The sequence below is a fragment of the Spermophilus citellus genome (genome assembly GCF_964194105.1).
Source record: "Spermophilus citellus genome assembly, chromosome: 5".
Taxonomy (NCBI): domain Eukaryota; kingdom Metazoa; phylum Chordata; class Mammalia; order Rodentia; family Sciuridae; genus Spermophilus; species Spermophilus citellus.
The window spans coordinates 74,100,712-74,115,003 of record NC_138186.1 but is presented as its reverse complement, the minus strand read 5'-3'; the positions used below and the strand labels follow the sequence as shown (position 1 = coordinate 74,115,003).

Below are 14,292 nucleotides of genomic sequence, written 5' to 3'. Positions count from 1 at the left end.
TATGGAGTTACTCTAGCTTTAACTTGTCCTCTCATTCCTCCCTTATTAGTACAAGTGAGCATCATTTCTCAGCCACACAAATGTTATGTTTTTTTTTTCTTCACTTGCCCTCTGCTCTGAATGGTTGTGAATATCACCCATCAAATGTTTTCTACATTTACTGTTCTGCAGCCCACATGTTTTCTTGCTTCTTGCTCTTTTAAAAGCAAACTTACTCTTTCTCATCCTTTAGAATTGTGCTCAATGGCACTCTGGAAATCTAAAGTAATAGCCCACACCTTGCCTCTGCTCTCCTGTATATTCTCTCTAGCTTTACTATATTTATTCTCTACTCCCATACGCAAATGTTTCTGCACATGTATTCCTTTTCTAATTGTGTTTTCCTCATAAAAATATAGATTCCATAAAAACAGGAACATTTTCTTATTTTCTGCTGTATGTATCTTTGGTCACTATATTAGAATTTCAAAAAACTTTATGAAATTAGCTCATTAAAAGATGCAAGGGTAGATAAATTGTGTACATGTACTTAGAAATATCCATTTTGGCAAGATTCTCACAGGATGAAACTAAACTCCTCCATCTCAACAGATACTTTCGTCCTGATGAATGATAATGCTTACAGATTTCACCATTTATCTGACATTTGTGACCACTTTTAAATTGTTTTTAAGATTGGTTGGAATGTAAAACTATTGTGCAGTTTCTCTTTACTATGTATTTTTGATAATTGGATGATTAAAATCTTTAAATTATTTTTATTTAGGAATGATCTAAGTAAAAATGACACATAACTTTAAAATATGTTTTGTTCTGTTCATTGCTCCTTGGAAAATTATGCTTGTTTAGACAATTTAGGTAGTCAGGGTGACTATTTCCTCTTTTGTTAGACAATGTTTAAAATGAATTAAATATATCACTTGTTTCACAGAAGACAGAGTCACATCTTAAAGTGTCACCTGTTGGTTTTAGTTGACAGTGGTCACCTTATTCACAGTAGTGACATTCACATTGTTGTTAGAAAGATTTTGTTACTGGCCTTTTATCAAGATTCTTCAAAATCTGATCTGGGAAGAGGAAGAATATGAACAGTCAGCATGTTTATGATGATTTATTTCATTTTTTTTCCTTCTGATTTTTTCAGAAATTGAAAAATTTCAAGGTTCTGATGGAAAAAAGGAAGATGAAGAAAAGAAATATCTTGATGTCATCAGCAACAAAAACATAAAGCTCTCAGAAAGAGTATTGATTCCTGTCAAGCAATATCCAAAGGTACTGCAATGTAAGCTTTATTCTCATTGAACTAAGAAAAAAATGACAAAAATAGGACTTGACATTTTATTCAGTGCCTTTTATAAATTAAATATTTAAAGGTTCATTATATACATATATGCAAACATATAATACTGACATAGAGGGAGGAAACTCTTTGAAAATACTATTGTGAGGGTAATTTTCAACTGAAAGCTATAACATTTTTTTTTATGACTGTGGGAAGCATAATTAGGTACTTTAATAATTTATTTAATATATAAATGATTAACCAGTTTGTCCAAATATGTACAGCTACATTATTATATTTTGGTTCATTTTAAAATGAATATTCGTATTATAAAAATAGATTTAAGTTTATTAATATAAAATATTAGCTAATCAGGAAAAAATATTATACACAGGAAAGTAACATAGTCTTTCATAGACTCTTGGATTATAGCTTTACATCTTCTCTATTCAAGATTTCATTTGTGGAAATAAATTTCATATTGTTCTTAGTATAATAGCATCTCTCTTTTAACTACTTTTCCACTAGTACAGCATTGATTATAAAACACAGAATTTAATGGCTTGCTTTCATTGATTATATTAAAAAATGGGTAAAAAGAGTTTCTTTTTTTTTTCAAATAAATGAAAGAACCAAAAATAGAAACTCAAAGAGTCAGGCTGATAATTTGCTTTCTGAAGTGTGAATCTGAAGCAAGAACCATGTAATTATCTTAATAATAAAGATTATAGAAATAAGTGTTGTAGTTTACCCATTGTCTTCTAACATGATAAATTTTAGCAAATATAATTAAATGGAATGTTTTGTTTACAATTATTTCAAATAAGAAAAAAACTGTTACAACCCAGCAAACCATAAAATTTAACTTTCAAATGAGATTTTTTGGACATGCAAAATTTTTGTTTTGTTTTGGTCTGTTGAGTAAGTCTTAATCTATTACAAGAAAAACGTGTGTAGAAGGCACATGTTTTTTGAAGTAAACATTATTTGACTTACCCTGTAATTATGTTTTATGAATATTAAATTGGACAATATAAATGTACATGAAAATTTTGGCATAGTAATGAAATATGATAGAAGTGTGAATGAAATATTAGGAAGAATTATCTTCTTCAAAAAACTTGATTCATTAACCTTTGCAGTCTTAATTAGAGAGTTATTTCCTTAAAGTATATTTAAATATGCTGTATGTTGATACTGATTCTTGGAATAATATTTGTTTATTTTCTGGATATGGGATGCCTAATGACAGACTCAGTATATACTGCTAAAAAGCATGCATCTCCATATTTTCTGTCCACATGAAGTTAGTAAGGAATAGAAGGCATTTGAATTCCTCATGGCTCTTCACGTTCCAGTATCAGTGGTTTGATTCTATTACAATAGTCTGTTTTTGATTCATAATGGTGACTATTGAAACAAGAATGTTCTGTAGCACCAAATTTTTGTGTAAAGTTTAATTTCATAATTCATAAGAAGATGCTCAAACAACAAAACTGCCTATTTTCATTGCAGTAACCATTGATTGCTGGAAATTTTTTTTTTTTGCTTCTTACAATTTTTAGAATCATAAAATATTTAAGCAGGAACTAATCTTGGAAATCACAGAATATATAAAACTTTCACATAGTGGGAAGATGGGACCTTGAGTTGCCCAAGGTCCTATCTTGGTTACAGATGGAGATATTTAGTGCAGTTGTTGTTATTTCAGACTTTTTATGGTCTTGTGAACCATTGCATTTTTTAAAATATTTATTTTTTAGTTGTAGTTGGACATAATACCTTTGTTTTATTTATTTATTTTTATGTAGTGCTGAGGATCAAACATAGAGCATCGCACACACTAGGCAAGCACTCTACTGCTGAGCCACAACCCCAGTCCCCCATTGCATTTTTAATGTAACTGAACATGCTTGCATTACTTTTTCATATAAAATGTGGAAGGAATGTGAAAAATGATAAGTCTTAGTGGCTAATACTTGTATGAATTAGCCTAAAATAGCAATTCATATTCACCAAAATTTAGTATTTATTTAATTAGTGAATAGCCTGCTGAAATCTTTTAATTTATTTTTAAAGGAATGTCCATTTCTTCTAATTATCATGCTTAAAAAAATTCTAGAGACCTTTAATAGAAAGAGGGTAGAATACTGAGAAACCAACCAAAATTGTATATCAACATTGACCTATTTAACAAACTATATTTTATTACAAAAGTGACATTCTTTCATGCTGTTTATTGCCTTCTTCTCACAAAAATATTAGTGAAATAGTATGAAAAGTATGACCACTAAACTTGAGCTGTATTTGACATACATTTGTAAACTGTAAAATGTGTGGTATGGCATGATAATATGAGCCATTGAGCAGAGCACAACAGTTTAAGGGTTTAAAGTTTAATCTTTTATAATAAAAAGTGATTTATCTTTCAGGGGGTATGCTGGAGAAGGACCTGTTTTACATAACTCTCTCAGAACCATCTCTCCCCTTGATGCCTGCTTTCTTTTTGAACCAGTAATTAATGTGTTGATGACACAGTCCTTTCAAACAAAGGGCAATAAATAACTGTGGGAATTCTTGGGGAAATGACCTTATCATGACTTCACTACATGACCTTTTTGGGATAGATTTTGTTTCAATTAGTCTCCAAATTCAAGTTAATTTGCTGACTTGGATGGATACTACAAGGAATTGAAAGAAGTTTAAGATTTTAAATTATAGAACATGTAAGAATGCTGTTCAAGCACTTTAAGAATGATGTATCTTGCTCTAGCAATTTATATTTAGTGATTTAAATTTCAGAAAATATCTTATTACTAATATTTTAATGGGAAGTTTTAAAACATTTTTGTAACAATATTAATAGATATTTGGGATCTGTGCTAAGTGAACAAATTGTAGTAGTTTTTGCTGTCACACAAAAAAAATGGGTAACTAGTTGAGAAAATGGTGACCTTTATTTGATTAACTGTAGTTACCTTTACAATCCATACATTTTCCATAATATCATGTTGCATATCTTAAGTATACACAATACAGTTTATTTTTAAAAAATTAATAGAGAAATAGACAACAACGTGTATCTGTTTGCATTTGCAAATATTTTGAACTAGAGCAATTATTTCTTGATAGTTAAACCTCAAAGAATGAGGAGTATGTGGCAGCACAGTGCACTGTATTCCTGAGAGATGCATGTGTAAGACCCTGGAGAACCGTGCCCAATCCATAACTCTCTATTTCCCAAGCCCACAAATGTCATAGTACAATATACTTTTATCCCAAATTTTAATGTGTCTGAGTGGTATGCATATTGTAGTTAGAATCATTTTGCCATCTCTCTAAGGAAGCAGTGGTCATAACTCATTGTTTTTGCCTGTGCATATAGAAAATTGTTCCTGGCTTTTTATGTTAAGTTATTTATAGTTTTCAAACTCTGTGTGTTGAGTTCAGATTCAGCTTGAAATGTCTTCAAGCAAGATTTCATTATGATTTAGGCTGGACATACAAAGCTAATAAACAAAAAGAATAAAAGCATAGCTTGGGGTATAAATTTGACAATAATAAAGACGGTTTTTATCCTTGGAGGAATGAGACAAAATTCCATATTTTCTTTGATTGCAGTGAACAATTAGGACTTTGGAAACCAAGACATCCATAAGTAGCCAAAGCTGTGCGTATGTTTTATTATTCTAGACATACAAAGGAATTCCTTTCACAAGTCTGGGTGACCTGAGATGCGTCAGAGAACTGGAGAAGCATTGCCTCCAGTTTTGAGAAGAGCTCCGCCTGTACCTGTTTGTTCACCTGGGCAATTCAACTTCGAAATGCCTTTTAAAAATGTCTTTTTGATGTGCTTTCAGAATCCTCTAAAATATATCAGACCCATTCCTTCAATTAAATTTGCCCCAAGGTCCACTTTTTATTTCTTTACTTGAGTTACTGCCAACTTTTTAAAGTAATGTATTGCCAAGAGTGAGATCTGCCCCAAATTTGGCCCCTTTTAAGATCAAACACAGCCATGTCCCCCTCTGCTGCTTTTCAAATCAATTCCTTATGTAGATTAATGCAGAAAATTAAAGTTCCAAAATATGTTCAAAAGCGTCTCACTTGCTCTATATTTTTCCTTACTCTGCTCAGTCCTGAATAGGCGGGTAGTCTTCTGTGCCTGGCTGGATAGTCTCATCTGCAGTTCCAATTTGCCATGTCCTCCCACAGAGCCTGTGTTTTCTTCTTTATACTTCAGAGTACGAAATATCCAAATCCAAATCCTTGGTCTCTGTTATTTTTCTAACTTTCTAAGTAATTGTGAGATCATTTAAAAATAATTAATAGAGATTCAGTTTTTCTAAATTTGGAAATTCACTGTGTTTCAAAGCCAATGTAACCACTTAATCTTGGGCAAAACCTCTCTAGTTTTCTAAGGAATTTGTTTTTCTAGAAACCACTGTGTAGCCTACAAGTAAACCTGTTTTATCAGACAGAGACCACTGGACAGCATTGCTTTTTATTTTCCTAAAGGAAATAGAAGAGAGGATTTGAGGTGCTTTCTGACTTCAGTTTTGTTTATCAGTTTTCTAGCCTCTCAACTGTGAATTTAAATCTCAATTGAGGAAATGATATGACACTCAGATTCACAATTCCTATGGGGAAAAAAAGATTTCAAGGTGCTAGTAGGGTACATTCTTTCCAGTAGAATGATTTTGAAATAACCCCATTTTCTAGCAAAATTAAAAAAAAAAATTGCAAAGGTATTATATCTAGTATTTGTCTTATTTGATCAAACGTTGTCTTAATTAATGCTCATTAATTAATGCACTTTAAATGGTATGTTTTCCTTTTATATTTTTTCACTATTTGTTTCTACATCTCACATTGGCCCATACATTCTTAATTTTTAATTATGTGATTTTTTTCTCACAACATTCATTTTTATGGATTCAGAAGACCCTCACAAAATATATCCTTGTACTTCCTGAAATAATACCAATCTTTCCTCTTTTGCCTGTCTAGATCTTCATTCTGTTTTCACCAGTGGTTGCTGTTCTGCTGTGTGCCTGCCTGTCTGCCTCTCCTCTCCCTCTTTTTCTCCCCATACTCACCGCCCCCCACTCTCTGCTCTATTTTTCTTTCTCATACTCAGGCTAATGTTTTCAACTATGTATTAGTCATCTTTCTATTACTGAACAAATATCTAAGGCAATCAGCTTACAAAGAGAAGACAGTTATTTTGCCTGATAGTCCCATGGGTTTCTATCCAAGGTCAGTTGGCCCTTAAGCTTTTGGGCCTATGGCATGGCAGTATGTTATTATGGTGGGGGAGTATAATAGAGAAAAAGTACTCATCAAGGCAGGAAGCAAAAGAGAGAGGAAAAGGAGGAGCTGGGGTTCACCCCATGATGTTCAAGGTCATGCCCCTTGAGGGATATGCCAAAGTGTCCAGTTGTTTTAAGTATTTGTAATGCACAATTCAAATTTGCATTAGGTCCCCTCCCATTAGGCCCCAAGTAAGGTTTCTACCATCTCCCAACAGTATCAGTACTGGGTCTTTAACACGTGAACCTTTGGGGAGCATTTCAGTCTAAACTATTGCATACCTTGTATGGGAGGATTGTTTCTTATTTTTCACATTTACATGCAACTGGAAAACTCAAAAAACTTTTTCAAAAGGATCATGAAATCCAAGTGCCTCTTGAAATGCATCCAAATCTGTATCCTTGTTTAAGGGATCTGTGAGAGCCAAAAAGGTCTTCCATCTCACATCTCTATAATCTTGCCATTCTTTGCTTTTTTGCTCATTTGTTTGCTAATTTAAGTCAGAGGCCTCTCAGTGAATTTCTCTATACCCAGATGGCCTTTCCGTTGCTACTTTGTTGCTGCAGTAGGAGCAACTATTTATATAAAAAGATATTTAAGATACCTGAGAAGGTAAGTGAATTTTAAAATCTAGAGTCACTGCATTACCAACTGAATAGGATTCCCATTTTAATATAAATTTCCTCAGACTTCTTGAACATGTGAAAGTAAGTAAATTTTGTATAAATTCAAGGGCTGTCGTTTTTGAGGTTAGCAGAAAACAAGCTTTCTCTTAAAGACGTACTGTAAATAAAACAATGCATTTACTTCCCCCAGAAACCAGTAGATAAAGGATTATTGTTAATTTTATTTATTAACACCTGACTGACTTTAGATTCATATAGAATAATTGTGACTTCTTTTTCAAACATAAACTATTGTGTAAAGTTCATTTATACATATGCCATTTTATGAATATTTTTATTAATCATATAATTTTTAACAACTACATCACAAATACAATATTCTAGAACAATCTCAACAACTAGTATTCATGCAAAAACTTTAAAATGTTACCAAATATTATATATGAAAGTTCATAGAACCATTGCTCACAATAGTCAAAGGGGTTACCCAACCTCCAATATATTTAACAGATAAATGGGTAAATTAATTGTGGAATTACCTACAATGGAATATTATTCAGACTTAGAAGAGTTATGTATTTCTCATGTACATTGCAACATGCATGACTGTTGAATGCATTATACTAAGTGAAGTAAGCCAGACAATGTTTTAGGTTCCACTTTTATGAGGTAGGTAGAATAGATAATAAATTCATTTAGATACAAAGTATTGATTATTGTTGAATGGGTACAGAGTTTCCGGTGGGATGATGAGAAACGTGAAAATGGAAAATCATGATGTTTGTATGACATTGTAAATACACTTAATGCCCATTGAGTTATGCATGAAAAATATTTAAAATGACTGGACACTTAGGCACATCCCTCTAATCCCAGTGAGACCCTATCTCAAACAAAACAAAACAAAACAAAAGGACTAGAGCTATAGCTCAATGGTAGAGTTCCCCTGGGTTCATCCCCAGTACTGAAAAAATAAATAAATATAAATTGTAAATTTTATTATAATATTTTAATAAATAAAAAAGTTATAAAAATATTACTAAATGTATTTCAAGGGCTCAGTATAAGCTATGAATTACACTAAAATATAGCTTATTTCAAGGATGCAAGGTTGGTTTAGTACTTAAAGTGGTTAAATGAATTTGCTGACATTCTAAATCAAATATTTAATGAAATAATTTCCATTCCTCGTGAAATATACATGGACATATATAAGTAGTTATTTAGTGACTGTGTGGAGAAACCATTTATTTAATAAGTGTAAGATTTTGAGCCATTTGAGAAAAAGAATAGAAAATCTAAATCATTTTGTACACAGATATTAATTCTAACTATGTTTTTTTTTAGAGAGAGAGAGAGAGAGAGAGAATTTTTAATATTTATTTTTTAGTTCTCGGCGGACACAACATCTTTGTTGGTATGTGGTGCTGAGGATCGAACCCGGGCCGCACGCATGCCAGGCGAGCGCGCTACCGCTTGAGCCACATCCCCAGCCCAATTCTAACTATGTTTAAAATAAAATTCCAATAAATAAATAAAGGTACTAGAATAAGTTGTAAGCAATCATATCTCCTGGGAAAGTATTTTTAAGAAAGATGAAAAATATTAAAGCCATAATTAAATAAATTTATAACATAAAACAAGTATATAAAGCAAATATGGGGAAAATACTTGACCCTCATTTATTAGAAGAATAGAAGTAAAAATAAATTCTTCTGCTTTATGTTAGACTGGTAAGTAAATGAAATTTAATTATAAACCATAATGAATTTAGGACCTGGGCAAAATGATACCCATGGGTCTGAGTACGTTGATTCTACTATTTTGGAGAGGAATTTTATATTTACATCACAAAGATATAGACTTTTGAAAGCAGTATTTAATCTAGCAATTTAATTTAGAATTATGTATTTGTATACATATGTATTATTAAATGAAGTATAAGGGATTATAGTTTATTTTCATTGCGTTTACATGGAGATATGTAAGATATATAAGATACCTGTGTGTGTGTAAAACTGAAGATCATTTTTTTGTAAATTGGAGGCATTTTCATATTTGAATTAATTATTGTTAATATGTAATTTCACTAATGATAAAGGTAATCTTTGAAATATCTTGGGCCAGTTGAAAACATTTAAAATATAAACATCAGTTCCATAGAGCTTTTTGCCCCCTAGAATAGAGAAATAATAAATGGTAAAGATTACTAAGCACTTTCTGGATGTTAGGTAGCTTATAGTTTTTACATGGATTCACTCATTTTATTCAAATGATGCTGTTCTTCCCATTGTAGAGATAAAGGAACTAAGTCTCAGAAGCTCTTCAAAATCCTGTCATTGGGAAATGAATATTTGGGAGTCATATCCAGTTATTCGGATTTTGAAGCCTATTTTACTTAACTCATTACCATCTTATGGTTCTATTATAATTTAAGCAAATGTTCTTTTACAATACACAGAAAATTTGACCCCAAGCATGATGACAATTTTGTCATAAGAAAAACCAATAAACTTTCTATTTCTAGTTAATGACTAGAAGTGATTCAATGAAGAACGTAGTATATAACTCAGGCTAGAGAACAACTTTAAAATTCAAGTCAGTCATTAAACTTGGTTTTTATGAGTTCCCACTGTATGTCAGATACAGAGCAAAGCCCATTAAGCTAATATTTTTTTCTCAAGAACAATGTGAGACTTCTGAAGAAGGTATTAAAATTTAAAAATATTTACATTTTTTGAGTTCTTTCTATATCCTGGAGATTAGTGCTCTATTTGACGTACATGTGGTAAAAATTTGCTCCCACTGTCTAGGATCTCTCTTTACCTCACTTTACCTCACTGTTTCTTTTGCTGAGAAGAAGCTTTTTAGTTTGAATATGCACAATAGAATATCACTCAGCTTTAAATAGAATGAAATTATGGCATTTACAATGGACGGAGTTGGAGAATATCAGGCTAAGCGAAGTAAGCCAATCCCCCAAAACCAAAGGCCAAATGTTTTCTCGGATAAGTGGATGCTGATGCATAATGGGGAAGGGGCTAGGGAAGAATGGAGCAACTTTGAATTGAGTAGATGGGTGGTGGAGGGGAAAGGAGGGTGTTTGTGTATTGGGGGAAGAGGTTGGAATGACATGGTCATTATTAGCCCTATGTGTGGGTATGATTGTACGAATGGTGTGATGCTATATCATGTACAACCAGAGAAATGAAAAGTTGTGCTCCATTTGTGCAAACAGTAAAATTAATTAAATAAAAAATTCTCACCCCACATTAAAAAATAAAATAAATAAATAAGAATATTTAAGAAAACTTCCTAAAGCCACATAGTTTATCAGTGAGAGTGTCATAACAGCAACTCAGGTCTATCTTCACTAAATCCTCTCTTCTTTGTATTAAATTATTATATAATTCATCTTATTTTATACAAAGATCCATTAAGATAATTCTGGACACAAATTGCTAAGATTGCAAAAGCCTATAGATGGAAAAGCCAATATATATTTCTTCTCTGGAGTTAAGTGCGGCAGCAATAACCTGTGAATTATTCAGAGTGTATCTTATAGGTTGTATGGTTGAATCTTTTGCCCAGTTCAGGAATGATTTCTACTATAATTGGACTAATCAGCATGGTCTAAAATATATCTTTTGATTAAAAAGAAAATTCAATTCATTATAATTCACAGCTGGATACCATATTGAAGAGACATTACAGCTCAATTTTTTTTCTTCTCATTCAAAATATGATCCTATCCCTATAAGATTCCATTGTGCTTAGTTTTGCCTACTGAAGCAATATAGTATTTATTGGAAGTAAGGTCTTAACTTAAACAATCATTGATATACTGTCTTCATTTGGTGTCAAAGACAACACAATTTATTTTTATCTCCATAACAAACAAAAATAACCTGTTGCATTCTCAGACTTATTTGCTGGCTTCTCCCACACAACTTATTAGTCTTGGAGTTCTTCAAGGATTGTTCTCTATGTACAATGAAACATGCTTTATGATTTTATCTATGACATGTTTTTACCTAACATATAAGCTGACACTCCTATCATGATATCTGTCCAAGAGAGGAGATGCTTTCTTGACATCATCTGGATATCCTGGTATCTCAGACTCAGATGGTATCCTTCTCACCACACATCTCATTCAACTATAACCAACCGCATTTCAGTTGGAGACAACATTATTGATCTACTTGGTTAAGCCAAAAGACATGCACACTCCCTTGATATCTTTCTCCTGTATGTCTTATCTAACGTGCCAGGCAAGCCTAGAGTTCTATCTTAAATATTTATCAAGAATTAGAAAAAAATTCTGGGAATATGATAGAGTAGGAAACAGCAGAATTTTATCTGCCCATCTAGATAGCAATTGCACTGGCATACTGTTTTGTAATTGCAGCGTATGCATGGATTGCAGCATCCACAGGAAGGCTTAGGTAGTAAATTGACATTAATTTTGGTCTGTTCCTGCTCTTAGCACATGTATTATCCATGTCATCATCAGCTTATGTGTGCCACAGAAGGTAAAAGAGATACTGTCCACCAAACGTTAAATAGCTGTGCTCTGATCACTCATTGCTTCTGATCACAGAGGTACAAAGAAGCAGTCAGCCATTAATTTGAAACTCTACTATTGTTGCAAGTTTCTCTTGCACAAACTGAAGTAAATTTCTAGGGATTAAAGCATTAGCTCTGATTTCTCCTCCACCCACCTCCTTCGTTTTTCTCTTTTGCTTGTTTGGGAGTGAGCTATTAAAGACCAGAATGTTCAAAATCAGCAAATAGCATATATATTCAAAACTTAACAGTGGCCAAACATGCCCAGGTAAAGTCACAGGCCCTGAAAATAATTTTAAATTTACATATGAGGCTGATTCTTGGCATGAAGACGGACTATGGCAATTAAAAAAACAACAAAAAACAAAACATAAGCAATAACAAAATCTTGGGAAGAAGGGAAAATCTGACTTTCAGAATTTTCACATCATTTTCAGAGTTCTATCTTCAACAGAAAAAATTTTTAAAAAATACAGGGCATACAAAGACACAGAAAAATATGGCTGATTGGAAAACAAATAAGTCAGTAGAAACTGTCCCTGAAAATGTTCTGATGGCAAATCAACTAGATAGAGACTTTAAAACAGCTATCTTAAAGATACTCAAAGAACTAGAGAAAAGCATGGAGAAAATCATGAAGACAGTGTTTGTAGAAAATGGAAATTCTATCAGTAAAGAGATGAAAAGCCGAAAAGCCAAAAAGGAAATTTGCAGATGAAAAATGTAATAACAAAAGGAAAATGTTCATGAGATGGATTCTAGGACAAATTCAAGCCAGCAGATAAAAGAATTAGCAAACTAGAAGATAGGACAATAGGAATTATTGTCTGGGGAAAGAAAAATTGAACAAAAGTGAAGAGAACCTATGGGTCTTGTGGCATACCTTCAAAAAGACCAAATTCATATTGGAGGAATCCCAGAAGAGAGAAAAAGGAGAGCAGAGAAAACATTTGAAGAAAGAATAGGTGAAATCCCCAAATTTGTCAATATATTACTATAGCAATCCAACAAGGTAACTAAACTCCAAGGAAGATGGACTCAAAGAGACCCAATCTGACACACATCAAAAAAACTTGCAGAAGAGAGAATCTTGACAGCAGTAAGAGAGAATCATTTTGTTACTTATAAGAGATAATAACATAATTGGCAGATTTCTTACCTGAAACGATGTTGGCCAAATGGCATTGGGATTGTCTTCCAAGTACTAAAAGACAGAAAAAATTATAAACTTCAATCAAGTATTCTATTTTAGCAAAACTCTCCCTCAGAAGTGATGGAAAAATTAAGACATTCTAGAGCAACAAAAGCTGAGGGAGTTTATTACCATATGTTCTCTGCAAGAAATGCATAGGTGAGTCTCTCAGGGTAAAATTAAATTAAAAGCCACTAGACAATAACTTGAAGCCGTATGAAGCAGTAAATATTTCAATAAAGGCAAATAAATGGACAACTATAACATCTAGTCTTATTCTAACAATGCAACAACTATATTTTTCTACATTATTTAAGGCACTAATATTTTTTAAAACTGTGTTAAGGTTATCATTATTATTGTTACTTCAGTTTTCAGATCCATATTTCGGTTGCTACATAATTGAAGAGATAAATGAAATTTAGAGAATCGTTAGTTTATGTTTTTGCATACACAATGAATAAATTTTGTAACGTCAACATCTATCTCAAAGAGGTGTTGACGGAACTGTAAAGGAATAGAATTTTTGTTTTTGAAATTAAGCTTATAACATAACTTGATATAAATTAAAGTATTATTACCTTAGGATGTTTAAATTTCATATCCATGTTAACCACAAATAAAGGAAATAAAGAAATTAAACATTTCACTACCAAAAATGATGTAAGCACAAAAGATAGTAATGCATGGAATGAGAGATAAAAATGTATATGCCATATAGAAACAAGTACAAAATGACAGAAGTAAATTATTCCTTAACAACGATTCCTTTAATTGTAGATGGATTAATTGCTGCCATCAAAACACAAGAGATTGGGGGTTCATAACCCACTTCAATCTAATGTATGAAATATGATATGTCAAGAGCTTTGTAATGTTGTGAACAACCAATTTAAAAAAAAAAAACACAAGAGATTGGCAGAATGAAGGCAAGACACATGATCCACCTAAATTCTGTCTACAAGCGACTCATTTTAAATTCAGAGTCACAATAGTTTGAAAGTAAGGACATCTTATAACATGCTACAGTGTACATGAATCTTGAGGGTATAATGCTGCTTAAAATCAGTCACTTAGAAAGGACAGATACTGTCTTATTCCACTTATGTAAGGTGCTTAGAACAGTCAAAATCATAGAGTCAGAAAGTAGAATAGTAATTAGCAGAGACTTGAGGGAGTAAGGAATGAGGAGTTATTTTTTAATGTGTACAGTTTCAGTTTTACAGGATGAAAATTATACAAGTAGGCGATAGTGATGGCTTCATGCTATGGATGTATTTAATTCCACTGAACTGTATACTTAAAATCTT

At 32.3% G+C, this 14,292-nt stretch overlaps 1 protein-coding gene across 2 annotated transcripts in view; it reads left to right on the top strand.

The window, feature by feature from the left end:
- KHDRBS2 (KH RNA binding domain containing, signal transduction associated 2) overlaps positions 1-14,292 on the top strand; it is a 539,121-nt gene that overhangs the window by 99,092 nt on the left and 425,737 nt on the right. For both annotated transcript variants that reach the window (XM_081296525.1, XM_081296524.1), the window contains exon 2: positions 1,145-1,272. In XM_081296525.1, the coding sequence (XP_081152651.1) occupies positions 1,145-1,272 (128 nt within the window). The remainder of the gene's footprint in view (positions 1-1,144; positions 1,273-14,292) is intronic.